This window comes from Trifolium pratense, linkage group LG3 (genome assembly GCF_020283565.1).
Source record: "Trifolium pratense cultivar HEN17-A07 linkage group LG3, ARS_RC_1.1, whole genome shotgun sequence".
Taxonomy (NCBI): Eukaryota; Viridiplantae; Streptophyta; class Magnoliopsida; order Fabales; family Fabaceae; genus Trifolium; species Trifolium pratense.
The window spans coordinates 32621320-32644735 of NC_060061.1; the positions used below are offsets into that span (position 1 = coordinate 32621320).

Here is a 23416-nt window from a genome sequence, read left to right on the forward strand (position 1 = left end):
TCAAATAGATTTTACTTTTCATGAGCAACAATTGTAATCCATTGTTACAACCTAGTGGTTTGACTATATATAAAAACATTTTATCTCAGTACTTGGATTAATCTCGGATCTTGGCACTCTCCCTCTATAGTCTATATGAGTATTTATTTAAGTATGTTAATTAGTCATTGGATTGGACTAATAGTAAAATTTTAAAAAATGAAAATATAGTAGCAACAAGTAATCCTCTCAATTATGTATACTACAGTAATTCTTTGGTCATGCTAATGTCAATGACATCAATGCATTATTATGCTAGTTAACATCAAACTGAAAAGTTGAAGATTGTTCCATTCTTATGCTAATCCATTCGTTTTGAGCTTTCTTGAATCTGTGACTGGTTTGGAATTTTCTCATAAAGTAAAATCATAATGCTGGCATTAGCTGATCTTTGATGCAGATATAAAGCGGGGTATTGTTTACAATATCCATTATATCCACGATGTATAATTTGGGAATATGACGACAATATTGAGGACTTTGACATCAGAGCATGTGTATATTATAAAAATATTGTATTCCCATTTTTTTTTCATAGATAGACGATTTTTTAAATTTTTTTTTTTTTTTATAAATAGGCAAAATGATAAGTTATTAGAAATTTAGACATAAGAAGTGGAGGAATTAGAGTCGCTTGATCTAAGAAGTTGATATTTCTACCGATTGAACTAATATTCAGGGATCAAACCTATAACCTTAGTTAAGTTAGAAGAGATTTGCGTTATTTTTTCGAAGTGTTCTTGGATGTATCTCAGAATTGGACATTGAATCTAACTCATCTCTATAAAACTAACTTGTAAAGTGATGATTATCCTCATTTATAAACACACGTTCAGGTCATCTTACATGCCGCGTCAAAAATTACTAACTAGTACGGGGACTCAACGACTTTGTGGATAATGAAGGAAGCAAGGTGGGAAATTGGGAAGGAACAATTGTTGTGACGGTGCTGCTAGTGTGCTGTGCTGTGCAACACCACTCAGTTTTGTAACCAATCAATCTTTCTAGCTCAACACGCTTCAATTCCATATAGTCAACTCTAACTTTTACTATTTTTCACACTCACCACCACCAAACACTCAAATTCATTCCATCCATGTACATGTACTAGTACTAGTTTCTAATTTCAAGGGGCATGCATGATTTCACTTAATTTGTTTTTTCTTATTAAAAAGATAGTAGTTAATTAGTTAATTCAATCTACCATTAACATACAGTATTTATTTTTACTACTATTCTTTTAGAGTCCAGATCCACTCCATTACTTTATCCTCCATTTCCCTCCAGTTTTCCCCTGATGAATGACATGTGGCAATTAAAATTTTTAATGGATGAGATTAAACTTCAGTATAGGTTCAATTTTTATGGTTACTTCTCTGTACGCTCATCTTCTCTGTTTGCATTCAACAGTTTTGCATTGCCACCGTCGACGGCCATCACCATGCCAAAGCTCCGCCACCACTATGTTTATATTATTAGTTCTTCTTTCTCTCAAATCCACCATGTCAAAGCTCTGCAATTTTTTCCCAATTTTTTTGGATTTGCAATTTTTCCCAAATCTTTTTTCCCATTGCAGCACTCTGTTGAAAACGTGAACCTTTTTCTCAGCCGCATCTCGAAGTGAAAGCCCACCGCGCTCTCGCTAAGTCTCCGGCGTGACCTCTATTGTAGATTTGTTGAATCGCAAAATTGAAAAATGGGAGAAAATGAGATTCTACGAATCTACACTTTGATTAAATGAAATCTGATTTTGCATTAACAAATAGAATTTTTTTTGCAAGCTCAACATCAACATAAATTGCAGAGTTTTGGAATCAATAATAGCATAACCAACAACAATAGCGGTGGCCTTGGGGTGGTTTGTGACAGTGGGATAGAGATGGACGACGGGAGATGAACGGCGGCGCTACGGAGGCGCTACGGCGGCGGCGACTAGAAGATAAAGAGATCGATGGTGAAGCAACAAAAACGGGGTGGATGTTGTTGGTTCACGTTGTTGTTATTTTCTCTTTATCTTTCGTTGTAGTTGTTGAGAAGAAGAAGGGTACAGAGAGTAACCATAAAAATTGAACCTATACTGAAGTTTAATCTCATCCATTAAAAAATTCAATTGCCACATGTCATTCATCCGGAGGAAAACTGGAGGGAAATGGAGGATAAAGTAATGGAGTAGATCTGGACTCCTATTTTTACAAGACGGCACAATTTTTGAATTCGTTACGTTTCTTTCAAATTAATAATGCATTGAAAAGTTCGTTACGTTTCCATGTTTGCTAGCTAGTAAGTTTAACTTCATTGTCATTTACTATTGTTTATACAAGACAAATACTACTAGCTAGGTTGACCCATACATACCTCAAAATTGTCTAAAGTTGGACTACAAACTAAGACTCATGCTGCAAAACTTGATAACAAGATTTTATAATTGTCATGTAGCTGCAATTAACAATACTTTGAACTGGTAGCTGGTAGTATGTACCATAACTTAAGTGGTAGCTACAATTACCCGCATCAATAATAAGTATCCACAACATTAGATCTTTATCATTGATTTGGACATCATTATCCGGCTCACTGGACTTCCTAATCTGATTCGGGGTCAATTCTGACATCAAATAGTTTTAGCCTCTCCTTTATCACAGTTGCGGGAAATCCAACCGTAGTCCTCAATCATTGATTTAAATCGACGAACAAGGTAGGTGTAATTAAGTGGCGCAATGCAATTACATATGAAAATCTACTTCTTATTAATATACTCTGTTCTGATTTATGACCTTGTCAACAACTGGTGATAGACCAAGTTGGCATGGCATGGCAAAGTCAAGAAATGGAATTTAATATGGAATGATACTTTCCATGCTGTTTCTCTCATCACACACACACACACACACACTCTCCATATAAATACTATCTACTAACCAAACCTCACCCCACAAATCCACACAAATTAAATCTACCTTTCTTGATCTACTAACACATCTTATAGAATCTTGCTCTCCATCATCTGTCTTAATTTCATCATTAATTAGTAGTAAAACAAATGGTAAATCCACTGAGAAACCATCACCTTCGCCTTGCAGCAACACTGCTAATTCTGTTATCATTATCATCTCTATCCTCTGCTAGGCCCTTGAACGATTTCAGCCACCTCCCAGCCACATCAAACCTTGCACTTCCAAGCGACAGGACGGCGATGATGCCCGAGAAGGAAGGACACGTCTCAGGAGTATTGGAAATTAGAGGTGGTGGAAAAGCAGCAGCATATGGGCCATTGATTCTCAATATGCTTCCAAAGGGGAAAGTTCCACCATCTGGACCAAGCAAAGGAACAAACAACCTCAACAACTAGTTCCAAATAGCGTTGTTACTTGTGTGTGTTATAGGCTATAGCTATATTAATTAATACTTAATTATTGATTGAATTAATTAGAACTTATGTCTTATACAAAGTAGTATACATGGACATGATCATAGTACATCACTGTCATCACATACGTCAACTGTAACTCAGTTCATCACATTTTGGTCATCTATAGTTGCTCATCAATTGGATATGCGACGACATCATATTTCAAAATTTTGAAATATCTCTCTTACATTATAAACTTGTATATCTCTTGTATACACAAAAAAACCATAAACCTAATTAAACCCGCGACATTTCAATACAAGCCATTATTTTCAACCACCGTGACAAATATACCAATTGTGAGTAAAATTATGTGTAATAATTGATAAGCACCATCGATTTTCATAGGAAAGATTTCATACAACAATTAAACACTATCAAATTACATTGCACAGTTTAAACAATTAAAAATCGATAATTAAAAATCTAGCAAATCATAAAATCATACATTTTCTTAATGTTTTATTTTTCAAAAAAAAAAAAATTACATTTTTTATCCTAATTCAATATTTTTTACTAATTAACTAAACATGTTAACTATTTTCTTAGTGTTTTTTTTTACGGAAAGAAAAAAATTACTGGACTTAAAAGTTACTTTTTTTTTTTAACTAAACATGCTAAGAAAAATATATTTTTTCTCTGAACTTAAATGTTTGTTCATGTTGAGAAGTATGATTGATCGTATTATTGCAAATATATATATCAAGGTGATATTTATGCAAATAGTAGTTAACTTCATGTATATATCAACGTGACTATATTATTTATTACGAAAAAAATCATTGATTCACATTTGTTTCTTTTGCAAGCAATGTATCATAACCTTTCCGGATCAAGAAAGATTGTTTTCTGAATGGGTTTTGGGTGTTGGCGATGGAGAAATTGAAGATGACAACGACAATGATTTAGAACTTGACATTCCATCAGATTTATTGATTCCAAATTCAGGTAATCCTCTTGCTTCTATCGTTGAAAGCACATAACCCAACTTTTACAAAACATGAACGATATAACATGTTTCCAAAATAGAGCTATATTAGCTCCTAAAAATTCAATAGTCGACACCATAAATGATTATATGTTGGATTTAATTCCTGGTGAAGAAAAAACATATTCGAGTTATGATACTCCACTCGCACAGAATGTAGATGGTCAAACAGTGAATGATGTTCATACTCCCGAATTTTTGAACACGATTTCTACGTCGGGACTCCCAAATCACATGTTGAGACTTAAAGTTGGAGTTCCTGTTATGCTATTAAGGAATTTGAATAAAAAATTAGGATTATGCAATGGAACAATACTTATTATTACAAGATTGGGAAAACATGTTCTTGAATGAAAAATTATTTCAGGAAGTAATATTGATGATCAGATTTTAATACCTAGATTTTCTCTGACACCATCTGACGTAACAATTCCTTTTAAATTTCAATGAAGACAATTTCCTTTAATGAATTTTTTTTTTGCGATTTCAAGAGTTACTTCTAGAGAAGTATTAAAAATATTGATCATCGACGATGACGACGAAGATACAACTAAGACTTCGAATGTGGTCTATAAGGAAGTCTTCTGTAATATATCTTCCTTTGTATGAATATTTTATCCAAAATTATTGTTGAACTATCGTTTAATGTTATCTGAAGGGAACACGCTTTTTCTACGCGGTGGTATGATTTATTTGATTGCCGGGTACTCAAAAATGTTCATATACCTTATATTATTGTAATTATCATATTGTAATTTATAATTACATATCTTACGGCTAATTAGACCGTACACTGTTCGATGTTCTAGTTATTATGATATAGTTATATATTTTTAATATTCATTAAATATTAGATTTGCATTAATAAATTAGTAGTAAACTGTGATTTTTAGTGTACATAATCTTTAGTTTAAATTCCAATGTTAGCATCATATTGGATAGCAAAATTTTGTGATTTTTTTTTTCTTCATCATGTTGGATCAGATAGGAGGGCACGAAACGTGGTTTTTTGGCCACTAGTTTATATAACTTTAGAATTTTTTAAAATGTAAAGAATTCGATATAAATTTTAAAAATTTCAAAACATAAAGATAATGTAACGAAAATCTCCACATAAAAATTAAATTGAGTTTCTTTTTTGAAATTTTTTTATAATATTCTAAATATATCTGCAAAATAATTATTTAAAAATACACATTAGCTTAATAATAGGAACTTAAACTAAAAACCAAAACATGTATTTTTTTTTGTCAAGTAGTTTAGTGACTAGAAATTTCACTCGTAACATGGATAAGTGGTATGACTGTGGTTCGAACCCCGACCCCTGCCTATATAATGCAATGTACTACCAATTGAGCTAAGTTCATGGAACAACGTGCACTTTTTTTACCCAAGACAATTTTTTTTTGGTAATTATAAGGAAAAAAAAAATTTCCTAAGATTTTTTTTAAGAAAGTACTAGTATTATATAGTATAGTATAAAAATTAATTATAAAAAAATCAAACGGCCCATTTAAGCGAAGTGATTAAATATGTGTGCTTACGCTAATTTTGTGTTTGTGATCTGAAAAGAACATAAAAACTCATTCTTTCTTTCTTTCTTCTTCAAGAAACGAATGAAACAAAACTCACACACATTGTGGATTGCAACAGATCCATTCTTTATTCTTCAAGAATCGAATGAAACAAACACCTCTGTGTTGGATGTTCGGTGGTTTGTTCAATCATCACAAACAACATTCAATTTCTTCTGTTTGCTACGGTAATTTATTCAACTTTCTTTGTTGATTCAGATACCCATTTTCTCATTCTTTATGATTAACAAAACATTCAATCTTCTGCTATATAAAAACAAAACAAAAGAAACCTTAATTGACCAAAGGTGTTCTTTATGTTTCAACATTCGATTTTCTGCTTAGGTACAACTTTACCCATTTTTTCTCATTCTTGGATTATTCAAGAAAATTCAATCTTCTGCATGAGAAAAACAAAAGTACCTTAATTGTGCAAAAGGTTTTCTGTTCTGTCCCAAAAGAACCTTAAAAGACAGTTTTTTGTTTGTCACAATAATGGAGTTTCACTTGTTTTTGGAATTTTCATTCCTAACATATTTGCCCCATTTGGTTTATAATCGATACATGTTGGGAACGTTGGTGGGTTTCATGTATAAGACTGTGAATTATTGTGTGAAGGAATCTGTTTTCATTATCTTAAAAAGGGGTGGAGTATATTGCCCTAGAAACCCTAAATTTGACCGTTGGAATCGATGAATATACTTTGTTTTATAAATTTTGTAACGGATGGATCGTAGATGCCTCAATGACCCTAGTCCTTGAATGTGAAAGCTACTTGTTGCCTTAATTGCTACTTAAGCAATTCTCTGAATTTTTATTCATAATGCATGAATGGGTATATAGTCTGCTTTGAAGACCCTTAGTCCCTAAATTCGATTATGCAACTACAATTAGAAGTGATTGCATTATGAACAATATTCAAATCATGTTGGGAACAATGGTGGGTTTCATGTATAAGACTGTGAATTATTGTGCGAAGGAATCTGTTTTCATTATCTGAAAAAGGGGTGGAGTATATTGCCCTAGTAACCCTAAATTTGACGGTTGGAATCGATGAATATACTTTGATTTATGAATTTTGTAACAGATGGATCATAGATGCCTCAATGACCCTGGTCGCTCAATATGAAAGCTAGTTGTTGCCTTAATTGCTACTCAAGCAATTCTCTATTGGTGTCCGCTTTTCTATTAAAAAAATTATGAATTTTTATTCATAATGCATAAATGGGTATATATTCTGCTTTGATGACCCTTAGTCCTTAAATTCGATTCTGCAATTGCATTTAGAAGTGATTGCATTATGAACAATATTCAATCTTCTGATTCATAAAAACAAAATAAAAGAAACCTTAATTGACCAAAGGTGTTCTTTTTGTTTGAACATTCAATTTTCTGCTTGAAAAAAGGTACAACTTTACCCATTTTTTCTCATTCTTGATCATTCAAGGAAATTCAATCTTCTGCATGAGAAAAACAAAAGTCCCGCATGAGAAAAACAAAAGTACCTTAATTGTGCAAAAGGTTTTCTGTTATGTCCCAAAAGAACCTTAAAAGACAGTTTTTTGTTTGTCACGATAATGGAGTTTCACTTGTTTTTGGAATTTTCATTCTAACATATTTGCCCCATTTGGTTTATAATCGATACATGTTGGGAATGATGGTGGGTTTCATGGATAAGACTGTGAATTATTGAGTTAAGGAATCTGTTTTCATTATCTGAAAAAGGGTGGAGTATATTGCCCTAGTAACCCTAAATTTGACCATTGGAATCGATGAATATATTGTTTTATAAATTTTGTAACGGATGGATCATAGATGCATCAATGACCCTAGTCCCTGAATGTGAAAGCTAGTTGTTGCCTTAATTGTTACTCAAACAATTCTCTATCGGTGTCCGCTTTTCTATTAAAAAAAATTATGAATTTTTATTCATAATGCATTAATGGGTATATATTATGCTTTGATGACCCTTAGTCCCTAAATTTGATTCTACAACTGCAATTAGAAGTGATTTTTATGAACAACATTCAATCTTCTGCTTCATAAAAACAAAACAAAAGAAGCTTAATTGAGCAAAGGTGTTCTTGTTGTCCCATGACCCTGTGCAAAAAGTGTTCTTTCCAAGATCATGTTTGGTACCAATATTTTAAAAAAACATTGTTGTTTGTTACGATAATGTAGTTTTACACATTTTTGGAATTTTCATTCAAAATATTTGCCCCATCTGCTTTATAATCAATACCTGTTGGGAAAGATGACGGCTTCGATAAAAAATTTTAATCTTCTGCTTCGGTAAAAAGTGATTGGATGTCTTGTTGCCCAAAGAATGCCGGATAAATTACTTAATGACCCTAGTCCCTGAATGCGAAAGCTAGTTGTTGCCTTAATTGCTACTCAAGCAATTGTCTCTATCAGTGTCCGCTTTTCTATTAAAAAAATTATGATTTTTTATTCATAATAATGCATGAATGGATATATAGTCTGCTTTGATGACCCTTAGTCCCTAAATTCAATTCTGCAACTGCAATTGGAAGTGATTTTGCATTATGAACATAATGAACCTTGTCCCTAATGTTGACTGATGCCTTACTGTGAAAGATAGTTGTTACCTCAATGACTATAGAGTAACAGATGGATGAGATACTATGGAGTCAATGAATATACTATGTTTTATAAATTTGGTGCTAATTTATCCCGAGTACATGTGATTTTGCCTGCTAATTTTTTGCCTTATGTAATAGAATTTCTGTTGCTCTGGTTTTTGCTAGTCTGCTGCATGTTTCTCTTAAGCTGTCTTCTTGCATGACAACTGCATACTGTGTGGCTTCTTTTAACTGATCAACTACATATTGTGATGCATGATGTAAGATTGGCTCCATTGTAATTGAAGTAAACTTCCTGTTTTGTACATTTGACATGTTCATTGATGACTTTCTTATGTGATTTTGTTTAATATTTTTCTGCCCTGTAAGACCTTTGTGGTTTACCATTGACTTTTTGGTTATATTGTGTAGATATCTGTGAGAAATGTACATTTTGTGGATCCAAAGTGTTCATGGCTGAAGTTATTATTCGTGGGTTTTTGTTAGTTTTGGATTGGTTTCTGGCGTACACCCATGGATACAGAGGTATAAACTAATAGCTCAATTTAGAATGTACTTAAAATTGATGATTATGACCTTATTATTAATTTAAATTTATAAAGTTATATATAGTTGGGGGGCATCCTGATTGTTACATACGTAGTTATATGGTCTTTTCTATAGTAAAGAAATATGTTTTTTGATAGTTTGTGTTATCATGTATTCATGATTAAAGATTGAGTTTATTGTGAGTTTGCTTAAGTTCCAGCTTGCTCTACCTTGAGAGTTTAGTTGCATTTATTTACTACGAGATTTAATTTTAGCCATTATAGTTAGCCTTGGGGATAGGGAGATCGGAGGGGGAAAAAGATTGCTGGAGATAGGGAGATTATAGTTATTCGGTTAGGGAGGCATATCGATGTTTAACCTCTGAGGAATCAGAAGATTCTGGTTGGTTGGTATGCAGAGGTCTGGAATGCTTTAATCCCGTCTATAATCTAAATTTTGGTCTGGAGACTCTTTCTAAATAGATTCCCTACCAAAGAGAACCTTCAGAAGCAAAGTATCAATCTCAATTTTGGTCTGGAGACTCTTTCTAAATAGACATCCTGTCATCGTTCCCAATAGGTATATACCGATTTTTTAATTCTTGATAATTCAAGAATATTCAATCTTTTACTTAAAACTTAATTGAGGAAACATGCTCTGCCCAAGAACCTTAAATCTTCTGCTTATTGTAATTTTTGTTCCAACATATTTGCCCCGTTTGGTTTATAATCGATATATACCTATTGGGAACGATGATGGGATGTCGATTTTATCATTTTTTATTATTGAAGAACCTTCGATCTTCTGATTCGAGAAAAAGTTAACCTTCAATTTTATAAATCAAAATTTAACCAGGTATACAAATCCTACAAGACTATAAATCATTGTGAGATGGAATCTTTTTCCATTATCTTAAAAAACGGGTGGAGCATATGGCCCTAGAAACCCCAAGTATGATAGTTGGAATTTTATATGTTTCTCATATGGTATAATGATTGTACTGATGTGTTTTTCTTTATGCAATTAACACTTGCTGTCAATTACCTATGCGTCGTGCAATTTACGATGCTGCTATATAACTACAGCTCTATAATTAGCTTAACAAGAGGACCTTTTTTACCATGTTATGTATTTGAGAGATTTGGCGCTTAATGCAGTCTATTTTCGTTTTTGAGAACTTATTCAGCCTATAAAATATGCTGCTTTTCTACAATTTGTGCCGGAGTCTAGATTTTATGCATATTAGCTAAATAACATTGACAATAAAACATTGGATTCTTTTGAATTTCTACAAGATTGCATTATCTAGATAACAAGATTAACATTATGATGGTTGTTGTGTGACGGGAAGTTCTTTTATAATATGCTTTGAATGCTTTTTTAAAAATTGATCAATTACATGAAAATAAGTAGTAGAGAAAGTGGTAATTTATGGCATGTATGGTGGTTGATTTCGGATTTTTGAAGAGGGTTACAAGGATGAGCGACTCAGACTTTAATAGGTTTATGCTCTCATAAGTCTCGTTTAAAAAATGACGATGTTTTATGTCATCATATAAGTATATGGATAATTAGTAGCCTTGGATTAAGTTAGTTTGTAGTTTGTAGTGTTTTTCTCATGTTTACATTTTTTTGAAACTTCAACTAATCAAGTTTAAGTTGGTATGACTACATATAGTGATATAACAATGCAATCCTCTCTGTTTTTATGTCTGCTTTTTTCCTGTCTATATATTCTTTTGAAACTTGAATTTATCAAGTTTAAGTTGGGATGAACTTATGAATATCTTCTTGTAGTTTCTCGGATTGTTGCACGAAGTGAGAAGCATAACATGTACATGCTGCTAGATGTAAATACTGAGATTTATCCTTTAAACATAGGCGAAAGATTCTTGTTGGCTTTGTCTCCATCGCTTGTTTTAAATACTAAGGTAAATTTAATGCTCATTTCATTTGTTGTTCCATGCTTTATTATATCCGATATAGAAGCAATTATTAATCTATATAATCCAAATTTATATATGCTTTATTATCTGCTTGATCGTTTGCGGAACTATCTGATAAAACCGTTCTGTTGATGTCACATATTGATAGGTATGTGAATATGTTTGTAGAATTTAAGTTATGAACAGATGAAATATGATGATAATAAGACGATAGTGAAAGGATTTTATTAGTGGAATCTGTGATTACAAAGGAAATTGAATAGAAAGAGGATAACAAACTAACAGCAATACAGCTATTAGCCCACAAAACGCGGAGCGTTCTGCCCAAATCACATAAAGTGACCCTACCAAGAAAAATCTCAATTCTTAGCTAACTTTATTCTTACTACTATGCTTCCTTATATAGTTACTACGACTCATGCATTCCATGCACCACACTGACACCTCATCATTCATTACCTTTTCCTTTCCTTCTAGAATATATTCTCCACACTTTGGGCTTAGGCCCATAATCAATGTCCATTTTATCAGTCACATTCGCATTCCTATCAACAGCGTCCTCCATAACAACAGCCTTGTCCTCAAGGCTAAATTCAGGAAACTGTCCTCTCAACACATCATCATCCTCCCATGTGACTTCATCTAATGATTTATTCTTCCACTGAACAAGGCTTTGAGAAACTGTTATCCCATCCTGTACTGTTAACCTCTTGCCCAATACCTTTTCAGGGTACACATCATCATTAGGAGAAATTTCCAGCTCTTTAGGAAGCTCACCTTGAACTTGATAATTACCAATTGCCTTCTTTAACAAGGAGACATGAAACACTGAATGTATTTTGGATTGTGGAGGTAAAGCTAACTTATAAGCAACTGCTCCCATTCTTTCCATGACCTGAAATGGTCCATAATAACGAGGAGCCAGTTTCTGATAAATTCTCTTGACCACTGACTGTTGTCTATGAGATCTTAACTTAAGAAAGACCCATTCTCCAACATCGAATTGCACTGATCTTTTTTTCTTATCGGCCTGGTTTTTCATCTGCTGCTGAGCTTTAAGCAAATGCATTTTCAATTGATTTAAAGCTTCATCTCTTTCTCTGAGTTCAAGTGCTACCGCAGCTACCTTTGTTTCATTACTAAGAAACCTCACTATATTAGGAGGAGACCTGCCATAGACAACTTCAAAAGGCGTTTTACCAATGGAAATGTGGTAGGTAGTGTTATACCAGTACTCTGCCCACGGCAGCCAATGAGACCAGGATTTTGGTTGATCTGAAGCGAAACACCTCAAATAACCTTCCAAGCATCTGTTTATTACTTCGGTCTGTCCATCCGTCTCCGGGTGATAAGCCCTACTCATTTTTAGATTTGTTCCTTGTAGCTTGAACAATTCCATCCAAAAATGGCTCATGAATATTGGGTCTCTGTCACTGATGATAGAAGAAGGAATACCATGTAACCTGACCACTTCTTTGACAAACAGCTCAGCTATAGTTTTAGCATTAACAGGATGTTTGAGCAGAACAAAATGACTGTATTTTGATAACCTGTCCACCACCACTAAAACTGCTTCATACCCTTTTGATTTGGGTAGACCAGTTATAAAATCAATGGAAAGGTCTTCCCATATAGCATGAGGAACTGGTAAAGGTTGTAACAAACCTCCTGGTGTAGTAGCTGAATGTTTCTGTCTTTGGCAGACATCGCAAGCTCTAACAAAATCTCTCACAGTCTTCTGCATTCCTACCCAATATATATTGTCAGCTATTCTTCTGTAGGTTCTGAGAAACCCAGAATATCCTCCTAAAGGAGTGCTGTGAAATTCTTTGCGCAATAAAGGAATAGAGGGAGAGTCAGCAGCAATGACTAATCTTCCCTTATAGAATAGCACACCTTGTTGCACATAGAATCCAGGTTTAGACTCCGGATTTGCTGTTAATTCTGTCATCATCTTCTGAATACTAGCATCTTGTGACACCTCCATTAATAGTTGCTTCCCTTCCAACCATTTAGGAGAAGATACTATCACATTCATTTCTCCATGACATCTTGAAAGAGCATCAACAGCCTTATTCTCCAACCCAGGTTTGTACTTTACTTCAACATTGTTGGTCCGGGGATGAAACTCTTTGCTGTAAAAAATGCTTCAGGCTCTTGTGGTCTGTATATACCACAAACTGTCTGCCTAAAAGGTAATGTCTCCAATGCTGAATAGACAAAACCAAGGCCATAAGCTCTTTCTCATAAACTGATTTTGCTAAATTACCCTCAGACAAAGCTTTACTAAAGAAAGCAATTGGTTGTCGGTTATGCATAAGAACTGCTCCAAGGCCTCTACCTGCTGCATCGCATTCCACCTCAAAAGGTAGATCAAAATTGGGTAAAATAAGAACAGGGGAAGTTGTCATAACTAATTTCAATTTCTCAAAAGCATCTGTAGCTTCCTGTCCCCAAGCAAAATTATCTTTCTTAGTCAGTTCAGTTAGGGGTTTTGCAATCTTGCCATAATCCCTAATGAACTTTCTATAGTATCCAGTCAAGCCCAAAAATCCTCGTACACCCTTAACATTTTTTTGGAATAGGCCAATCCTTAATACATTTAATCTTACCAGGATCCACAGATACACCATGTCCAGAAATAATGTGACCTAAGTAATCAACCTCATCACATCCAAATTTGCATTTGGATTTGTTAGCAGCAAAACAGTGAGATATCAACACAGATAAAACTTGTTCCAAATGCTCTTGATGAGTCACTAAGTCTTTACTATATATCAGAATATCGTCGAAGAAAAGCAGCACAAATTTTCTTAAGAAAGGCCTAAAAATATCATTCATGGTGGACTGGAAAGTGGCTGGAGCATTCATTAGCCCAAATGGCATGACCAAGTATTCATAATGTCCATTGTGGGTTCTGAATGCGGTCTTATGAATATCATCTTTATGAACTCTTATTTGATGATAACCGGATTTAAGGTCTATTTTAGAAAAAATAGTAGCACCAAACAATTCATCTAATAATTCATCAACAATTGGTATTGGATACTTATCTGGGATAGTAGCTTTGTTTAAAGCTCTATAGTCCACTCACATCCTCCCGCTGCTGTCTTTCTTCTTTACAAGGATCACCGGGCTGGAAAAAACACTCATGCTCGGCCTTATTACACCTGCTTGCAACAACTCATGTACTTGCCTTTCAATCTCCTCCTTCTGATGGTGAGGATATCTATAAGGTCTCACACTAACTGGACCATGATCAGGAAATAATTTTATGTAATGAACTTGAGGCCTTTCTGGAGGAAGCCTTATACTCTCTTGAAAAACATCAGCATATTGTTGTAACAGCCCCACCAGCTCTGGCTTCATGCTTACATCAGAACTTGCTTTCTCAATTTGAGGTATCCACCAGTCTCTATTCAATCCTTCCTGACTACCTTCCAAAAAAGAATTTAAATAACAATGCTCAACTGCATTTTTACCTTGTCCTTGCAAGGTTATTGATTTTCCATCATGCCAAAACTGCCTCGTGAGAGCTTTCCAATCCATCATCACCTTCCCTAAAGTGCACAACGAAGAGACTCCCAAAATCACATCCAAACCCCCAAGTTCTAATACCAAAGCATCTACTGAAACCTCCATAGATCCGAGATTGACCTTGACTCCTTTACAAACTCCCTGAGATAACACCTTGTGTCCATCTCCTAACTTGATTCTTCTAGCAGCCATGTGGGGGATAGGCAATTCCAAAGCAGTAGCTAATTTGGAAGAGATAAAATTATGGCTGGCTCCACTATCCACCAACACCACCACATCAATATTTTGCAATTTACCTTCAAGTTTCATCATATTATACTCCCCCATACTCCCTAACACGCCAATCACTTTACACTCAGCCTCCACTTCATCTTCTTCATCTACCACAACCTCCTGTGTCTCCAAAGAAATAATTTCTCCTTCCTCATTCATACCTTCACCTTCTCCCAGAATCAAAACTCTTAGAGATTTCTCAGGGCACTTGTGAAGTGTTGGGTGCCATTTTTCCCCACACTTAAAGCACAAACCTTTCGCCCTTCTCTCCTCACTTTCGTTGTTCTGAAAGCTTTGCACTCCCTTCCACCGTTCTGATGATGTATTTCGGCGATGGTTTTCTATTTTTCGTCCCGTCAAAGAAAAAGATGCGTTCGAATTAGGGCTGGAACCTACAAAACCCGTTTTGGAACTTGGGCTAAATCCACTTGAGTTAGCGAATCGGGTCGGGTCTTTGGAGTTTGGGCTATATCCGCTCCGAGTTTTAGAAGAAAATCCAGCCCAATCATTTCGACCCAAACGATCAGTACCCTTCTTCTTCGCGTAATTGCGTTCTCCATCGTCTTCTTCCTCATTCAATTCGTCCTCCACATCTTTTGCAATTCGCATCATTTGCATCTGTGTCACAGGATTCAAAGTACGAACTCTCCTTCTGATGTGAGGCTTTAACCCACTCATAAAATATCCCAAATATTGTTCCTCTGGTAACCTACCCACTTGGGATGAAAGTAACTGTTAAAAAAATATGTGTGAATGCTGTAATGATATTATTCCTCAGCTCAAGGCTGGTATTTATAATAAAAGTACAACTGGCTATCTCCTTGATTTAGGAGAAATAAAAGGAAATAATGATATGTTTAGAATCTTCTAGAAATAACAAATTAGGAAACTAAATATATTCCAACACCCCCCCCCCCCCCCCCCCCCCCCCCCCCCTCAAGTTGGTGCATAGATATCTGTCATGCCCAACTTGCCTATCAAATGCTCAAATGTGGGTCTTGCCAAACTTTTGGTTAAGATATCTGCAATTTGTTGACTTGAAGTTACAAAAGGTAAACATATGATTCCAGCATCTAACTTCTCTTTTATGAAATGTCGATCAATCTCAATATGCTTGGTTTTGTCATGTTGAACAGGGTTATGAGCTATGCTAATAGCAGCTTTACTGTCAGAGTACAATTTCAACGGAAGCTCAATTTTCATCTTAAGTTCTTCTAAGACTCTATGGATCCATAATCCTTCACATATACCTTGAGCCATAACTCTAAACTCAGCTTCTGCACTACTTCTTGCTATAACTCCTTGTTTCTTGCTCCTCTATGTCACAAGATTACCCCAAACATAGGCACAATATCCAGAGGTTGATCTTCTATCAGTAATCGAACCTGCCCAATCAGCATCGGTGAAGATAGACTCATTTCTTTCATTAGTCTTCCTGAAAAATAATCCTTTTCCGGGAGTTGCCTTTAAATATCTCAATATCCTATAGACTGCCTCAAGATGTTCCTCAAAAGGAGAATGCATAAACTGACTTACTACACTAACTGAGAAAGCAATGTCTGGTCTGGTGTGTGACAGATAAATCAATTTCCCAACCAATCTCTGGTATCTTCCGGTATCAACAGGAACATTACCTTTTTCCCAAAGTTTTGCATTAGGATCCATGGGGTATCTGCTGGTCGACATCCACTCATTCCCGTTTCTTTCAATAAATCTATGATGTATTTCTGCTGGGAAACAACAATACCATCTTTTGATCAAGCAACCTCCATACCAAGAAAATATCTCATGGATCCCAAATCCTTGATTTCAAAGTCTGCTGCTAATTTCTCTTTTACTTTTTCCATTTCAACTGTATCATTTCCAGTAAGAACAATATCATCGACATAAACAATCAGGACAGCTACTTTCCCATCTTGGGAGAACTTTGTGAACAAGGTGTGGTCAGCCTGCCCTTGAACGTACCCTTGTTTCTTCATGGACTGAGTGAATTTTTCAAACCAAGCTCTAGGAGATTGCTTTAATCCATACAAAGACTTATTTAGTTTGCATACATTTGATCCAAACCTTTCTTCAAAACCAGGAGGAATGTCCGTATATACTTCTTCTTCTAAATCACCATTGAGAAAGACATTCTTAACATCTAATTGATGTAGGGGCCAATCCAGGTTAGCTGCAACAGATAAGAGAATTCTAACAGTATTCAATTTAGCAACAGGAGCAAATGTCTCTGAGTAGTCTATACCATAGGTCTGAGTAAACCCCTTAGCTACCAATCGAGCCTTATACCTTTCAATTGACCCATCTGAATTATACTTCACAGTAAACACCCATTTGCATCCAACCGTCTTCTTCCCATCCTATAGTGTCATAACACTCCAAGTTTTGTTCTTTTCAAGGGCTTTCATCTCCTCAAGTACAACTTCCCTCTACTTTGGAACTTCTAGAGCAACCTGTACATTTTTTGGAATTTCTACACTAGACAATTTTGAGGTGAAAGCAGAAAATGATGAAGACAATTTTGAATATGATATGAAATTAGACAAGGGATGTTTAGTGCAAGATCTAACAGGTTTTCTAACAGCAACCGGATCATCTATATCGGGATACAAGATACGACTTTCAGAAACAGAGATAGACTTACCTTTTCGGTTTTTAGGAGGCTGATCATTCCCCGGTTCAGATTCATGACACTGTTGAGATGTGGACTCATCACTTTCTTTGTGATTCTTTCTCACAAAAACCTTTCCTTTCCAAATGTTTTTTGCTTCAGACTTATTCTCTTTAGATGACTCACTACTTTGTGGCATTTCAATTAGATCATCATTATTACTCTGAAAATTCTCATGGTTTTCTTCATGAGAAAATGTAGGCTCAAATTCACCAAGTTCCTTACTCATAACAGGAGTAGGCTCAGATAAAGAATCATGGCCATTTTCTGTTGGTGCAAAACTATAAGTCTTAGAACTTTCTGATTCAGGCAAAGATAAATTATTAAAAAAACTCATGTCCTTTAAATTCCCCCCTGAAGATGAGTATCATCAAAAAAATATTTGTTTTCAAAGAATGTAACGTCCATAGTGACATACATTTTCTTGTTTTTAGGTTCAAAACATTTATATCCCTTATGGGTTGGGGAGTATCCAACAAAAACACATTTTATAACACGTGGTTCGAGTTTTCCAACATTCTTATGTTCATGTACAAAGGCTGTGCAACCAAATTTTTTTAATGTCAAATCATTTGAAACACGAGTACTAGGAAAACATTCTTTGAAAGTATCAATTGGAGTTTGAAAATTGAGAACTTTTGAAGGCATTCAGTTAATTAAATAGGCAGCAGTTAAAGCCGCTTCACCCCACAAATAGTTTGGTACTTTACTTGAGAAAAGTAAAGCTCTAGCTACCTCCAATAAATGTCTAATTCCATTTTGTTGGGGAGTATTAGGACATGAACTTTGATGTATAATTCCATTTTCAAGAAAAAAATCACTCAAATTAGTGATAAAATATTCTTTGCCATTATCACTTCTTAAGACTTGAATATTAGTTTGATATTGGTTTTGCACCATTGTACAAAAATCTTTTACAGCCTGACAAACATCAGATTTTCCCTTTAACAAGTACACCCAACATACCCTTGAATGGTCATCGATAAAGGTGATAAACCATTTCTTAAGTGATAGTGTACTTGTACGGTTAGGGCCCCAAACATCACTGTGAATAATAGAAAAAGGTTTTGATGGTTTGTAAGGCTGTATTGCAAATTGGGAACGATGATGTTTCGCAAATTCACATGCTTCACATTTAAACAAAGAAATATCCTTATTACGAAATAACTTTGGAAACAAGTGTTTTAAATAGGGAAAACTAGGATGACCTAATCGTAAATGCCATAACATAATATTGTCATCATGATTATTCGAAACAGAAAAAGACTCAAAGCAGGAACTTATTGTTTTAGAAGGTAGTTGTGATGCAGATCCAATGTCAAAGTAGTAGAGTCCTCCACTCTCCTCGGCGCTGCCAATCATCTTTCCCGAGTTCAAATCCTGAAAGACACAATGAGATCTGAAAAAAATTAGTTTGACAATTTATATCATGGGCTAACTTACTAACGGACATTGGACTACAGGACAAGTTTGGAACATGAAGGACATTTTTAAGAGTTAACATTGGAGACAACACAACTGACCCTTTGCTGGCAATGGCTGAAAAGGAGCCATCTGCGACTTTTATTTTTTGATTACCTGCACATGAACTATATGAAGAGAACAAAGTGGATTCACCTGTCATGTGATCAGAGGCACCTGAATACAACTATTAGCCCACAAAACGCGGAGCGTTCTGCCCAAATCACATAAAGTGACCCTACCAAGAAAAATCTCAATTCTTAGCTAACTTTATTCTTACTACTATGCTTCCTTATATAGTTACTACGACTCATGCATTCCATGCACCACACTGACACCTCATCATTTATTATCTTTTCCTTTGCTTCTAGAATATATTCTCCACACTTTGGGCTTAGGCCCATAATCAATATCCATTTTATCAGTCACATTCACATTCACATTCCTATCACATATTATGTGGATTGTGGAGGTTCTTTCTGCCGGTGCTAACTAAGAAGTTTATCATTTTTTGATACATTGAATTCAAAGTATGGAATAACTCTTACACAAGTGTTTGTTACCTATTTTTAGCATCTAAGGTCAGTCAAAGTAAATTCAGAATGGCAAGGCACTAAGTTTAATGGGGTTAAATGTCTTACATGCGTCGAAATATAGGAGTCCTGTTTGTAGTTGACCAAGCTGAGAAAGATCCAAAAAATTACTGTTAAATGGTCATATCTAAAAGAACAGTGAATTCCCTGAAAAAGAAATAAAACTAGTATGGTCGCTCACAAGTCACATCAATACTCTTAGGTTATCTACCTTCAAATACCTTTATTTTGAAGCCAGAGCTAATAATTCTAAAGCCAGCAAACTATATGTGGTTAAGGTTTCTTGGTGTCATAAGTAAGAAGTAATGACAAATTGCAATTACAATATTATGCTACCGAGCTTTTCAATAGATATCTGTTAAAGCAGTTTAAATGATATTATTTGTCTTGAGTAATGGATAACTGGATATTGCCATTACACTGAATTGATTTTGCCTCCACGACGGCCCAGTTTCAATTCAAGAAAAGTTTGAATACATCATTCACGGAAGGTTATATGAAAATAAGTAGTACAAAAAGTGGTAATTTATGGCATGTATGGTTGATTTCAGATTTTTGAAGAGGATTACAAGGAAGAGCGACTCAGACTTTAATAGGTTTATGCGCTCATAAGTCTCATTTAAAAAATGACAATGTTTTATGTCATCATATAAGTATATGGATAATTATTTGTCTTGAAATTGTGTGATAATACTACCTAAAAATAGACCAAGAGCTATTGAATATCAAACTCAAATCTGATTGAGATTAAGTTAGTTTGTAGTTATAACATCTTTAAATACTGACCAAAAGTTGTATAGAAATCCTATGGTCAAATGGCAAGTATAGTTAAATTTTCCCTTTGATTTTTAGTCCCTATTCTTCTAAGTACAAGTTTTTCTGCAAAAAGATATCCTATATTGCTTGATTTCTCTAATAAGCTAAATGGTAGTATGATCTCACCTCAACAATTATAAAGTTGAGTCTCGGTGTACAAAGTGAAAGCTACTGCAGTTATTGGTTGAAAATATTATTCTTGTTTTGAGCCTTCAAGTGGTAACACTGGATAGGATTGACATTCATAGCAGCCAACATTGAGGGGCTATATACTTAATAATTAGTGACCATGCCATTAAAGTAGTTGATGTAGTTCTTCAAAAGAAGAAGCGATAATAGGCAAAACATATTTAAAATTCTTGTAATTTGGATTTTGGAGGTATTCTCATTATTTATGTTTTCTAATTTGGTTTTTGTGTTTAAGCAAATTGAAGTTGATTAATTTGGCATCCTTTTAGATTCATTATGAAAGACTTGACTAGAATATTGATGCTCTGGTTGTAGGATATGAATTCAAATAATGTGTGTTCTAGAGTGGATTGTTGGGCTGGCACAAGACCAATACCACCTCCTCGACTGTATAAGCCTCGCATCATCACCTATGAAGGTATATCTCATTCTAAACCTCTCTTTAACTCAAAAGTTTGAAGGACATAAATGAACTTAAAAGCAAAGACAAAAAATTATTACTCAAAGGAAGGATAATGTAACATCCTGACTTTAATAGGAGAATATTAAGGCTTAATTGCATATTTAGTTCCTGATGTGTATTTTAGGTTTCAATTTGGTCCCTTATGTTTAACATATTTAGTTCCTGATGTGTAATTGAATATTAAATTCTTTTGCACTTTTACAACTGTTATGGATCCGTCTGCGAGTCTACTTTCGAGGTTGATTGAGAATGGATTCATAATAATTTTATTACTTAAAATCACTCGTTTTAGGTCCAGATTGACCACCAAAGAATTTCTTAAATAAGCTTGCAGCTTTTAAATGTGATTTTAGCCTTCAATACACCAGGTCAACTGCAAATCAGGTTTTCCTCAGGGTAGTCACCATTTTATTTTTTCAGATAGAGAGGTAAACTTTTGGAGTTGAAGCTTGAGGTGCGATCCTTCAAGAGATTGGATTACGTGATTGAGATGATGTTATGTTGTCTTATAATTTATATAAGACTTTAGTTAACCATTGTATGCATCATTATGTATTTTATTCCTGAATGGTTGTAATACCAATTATGTATTCATCTGAATGGTTTTGTAATTTTAATGTATCCGGATCCATTATGTATACTCCTATCAATATTCTGGATAAATTGGTATTGGGTGTTATAATTGGCATCACAGCAGGTTGATCCAGTACGGACCCTTTGGAATCATCGTGTATTGAACCTGATCAACTCAATGTCGCGTATGGTAGGCAGGGTACTATGGTTGAGAACCGAAGTGGACCAAGGAGGTCAAGTAGTAAGAACACATTAAAAGCACAAATACAAAAGGAGGCATGAGCGGAAATACTTGGAATTGGATGTTGGAGTTGTAGCGATCGACGCCACAGGAATAAGTAGTGTAACACCAACAAGTGGTGTGAAGAATTCAGAAATAGTACGTTGCTTAGTACCAGTAGTAAGAGGTACGTCTGTAGATGCACGGACCAGACACGCTCAGTTAAAGGTAGCGTGTGTAAGCATTTAAAGGATTCTAGGAAAAAGAAACTTTGACTGGAATGAAACTGAGACTGAATAAGAACATGTGTAACACTCTAAACCCCTTGCGTGTACTTAATAACTTAATTAAATAAAGAATAATGCTAGCAACACACTCTCTTAACAAACACACTTCAACACACTCTCTTTTATTGGTTGAAATTCACATGGGTCCCATAAAAAAATGTGGACCCATATAACTTTTATGGGACCCATATAAATTTTAACCAATAGAAAAAAGTGTGTTAGAGTGTGTTTGTTAAAGAGTGTGTTGCTAGCACTCCTCTTAAATAAAACATGCCAAAACTACTTGTTCTTTTCACGTTTAGTTTGTTTTGCAATAACGTTTTGATCGTGTGCTCAAATAGAAACAGAGTTTCAAGTCAAAACTATGGGCTAAAGTTAAGTTTTTTTCCTAATAAAAATACTACTCCATTTGAAAAATGAGTTTATATTGAGGAGTGCTGCTACAAACGTACACTATTAGAAGCACTATTTGAAAGTTTGGATAATAGGAGGAAAAAGTACAAGAAAAAATAGAGAAGTCTAGCACTCTTTTAGGGAGTATGGAGTAATTTTCTTAGAAAATAATAAATAAATATTTATGATTAATATATTTATAAATTAATATTATAACAATGTATGTTGAATTCAAATAATTTATTCTAGAAAACAATTCCAAAAGATATATAACAAATAACATTTTAAAAAAAAAGTTTGGTTGATATGATCATGAGAAAAGTTAAATTTAGTAATAATCCGATTGGTGCATGGTCGTATACAAGAGCTTTTAAAGTTTAACTCGAAGGTAAAATTTAATCATACTTGACGAGAGGAATATAAATATTGGTTGGTTGACTAGTTTTAGCTTCTCCCTATATTCTTTTAATGTTTATGTTATGGTGATTCTTCTTATTGAAATTTCAAATATATTTTATGATATTTTGGAGACTTGTATGTCTAAAGATATTTATGCAACTCTATAGTTTTTTTTTTGGCGTTCGTAAAAGATATTCATAATCCATTTATTCAACGTAAAAAGATATACATTGACTAGTTGGTTAAAAAATGTTAGAGATTGTAATACTATTCATAATCCATTTAATTATGCCCCAAAAATTGCAGCACTGACACGTTATACCTGCAGAAAAGGGCTGATCACAACAGGGTTAAGGAATATTATGTGAGAGATTGTTATCCGTAACACTAATCATTATCAACATCTTCCTACAATTTTAAAAGATAATATTAAGAATTCTTTTAAATTTTATAA

General features: G+C 34.4%; 1 protein-coding gene across 3 annotated transcripts; it reads left to right on the forward strand.

Annotated features, from left to right (window-relative positions):
• The first annotated feature begins 6003 nt into the window (after window positions 1–6003).
• On the forward strand, window positions 6004–22233 carry LOC123913428. Of its 3 annotated transcripts, none has more exons than XM_045964171.1 (5): window positions 6004–6198; window positions 9025–9138; window positions 10939–11072; window positions 20943–21045; window positions 21788–22233. In XM_045964171.1, the coding sequence occupies exons 1-5, from the start codon at window positions 6117–6119 to the stop codon at window positions 21790–21792; spliced, it is 438 nt and encodes a 145-aa protein (XP_045820127.1). In that variant the 5' UTR covers window positions 6004–6116; the 3' UTR covers window positions 21793–22233. The 3 variants fall into 3 exon arrangements, with proteins under 3 accessions (XP_045820127.1, XP_045820126.1, XP_045820125.1); XM_045964170.1 differs by lacking the exon at window positions 21788–22233 and adding an exon at window positions 21511–21728; XM_045964169.1 differs by lacking the exon at window positions 21788–22233 and having other exon boundaries at window positions 20943–21210.
• Window positions 22234–23416: the final 1183 nt, after the last annotated feature.

Bases quoted from the DNA above. Each gene is read 5' to 3' on its own strand.
- LOC123913428 (XM_045964169.1), top strand. From the start codon at position 6,117: ATGAAACAAACACCTCTGTGTTGGATGTTCGGTGGTTTGTTCAATCAT. The intron at 6,199-9,024 runs GTAATTTATTCA...TATATTGTGTAG, and splicing joins AATTTCTTCTGTTTGCTACG to ATATCTGTGAGAAATGTACA. The intron at 9,139-10,938 runs GTATAAACTAAT...ATCTTCTTGTAG, and splicing joins GTACACCCATGGATACAGAG to TTTCTCGGATTGTTGCACGA.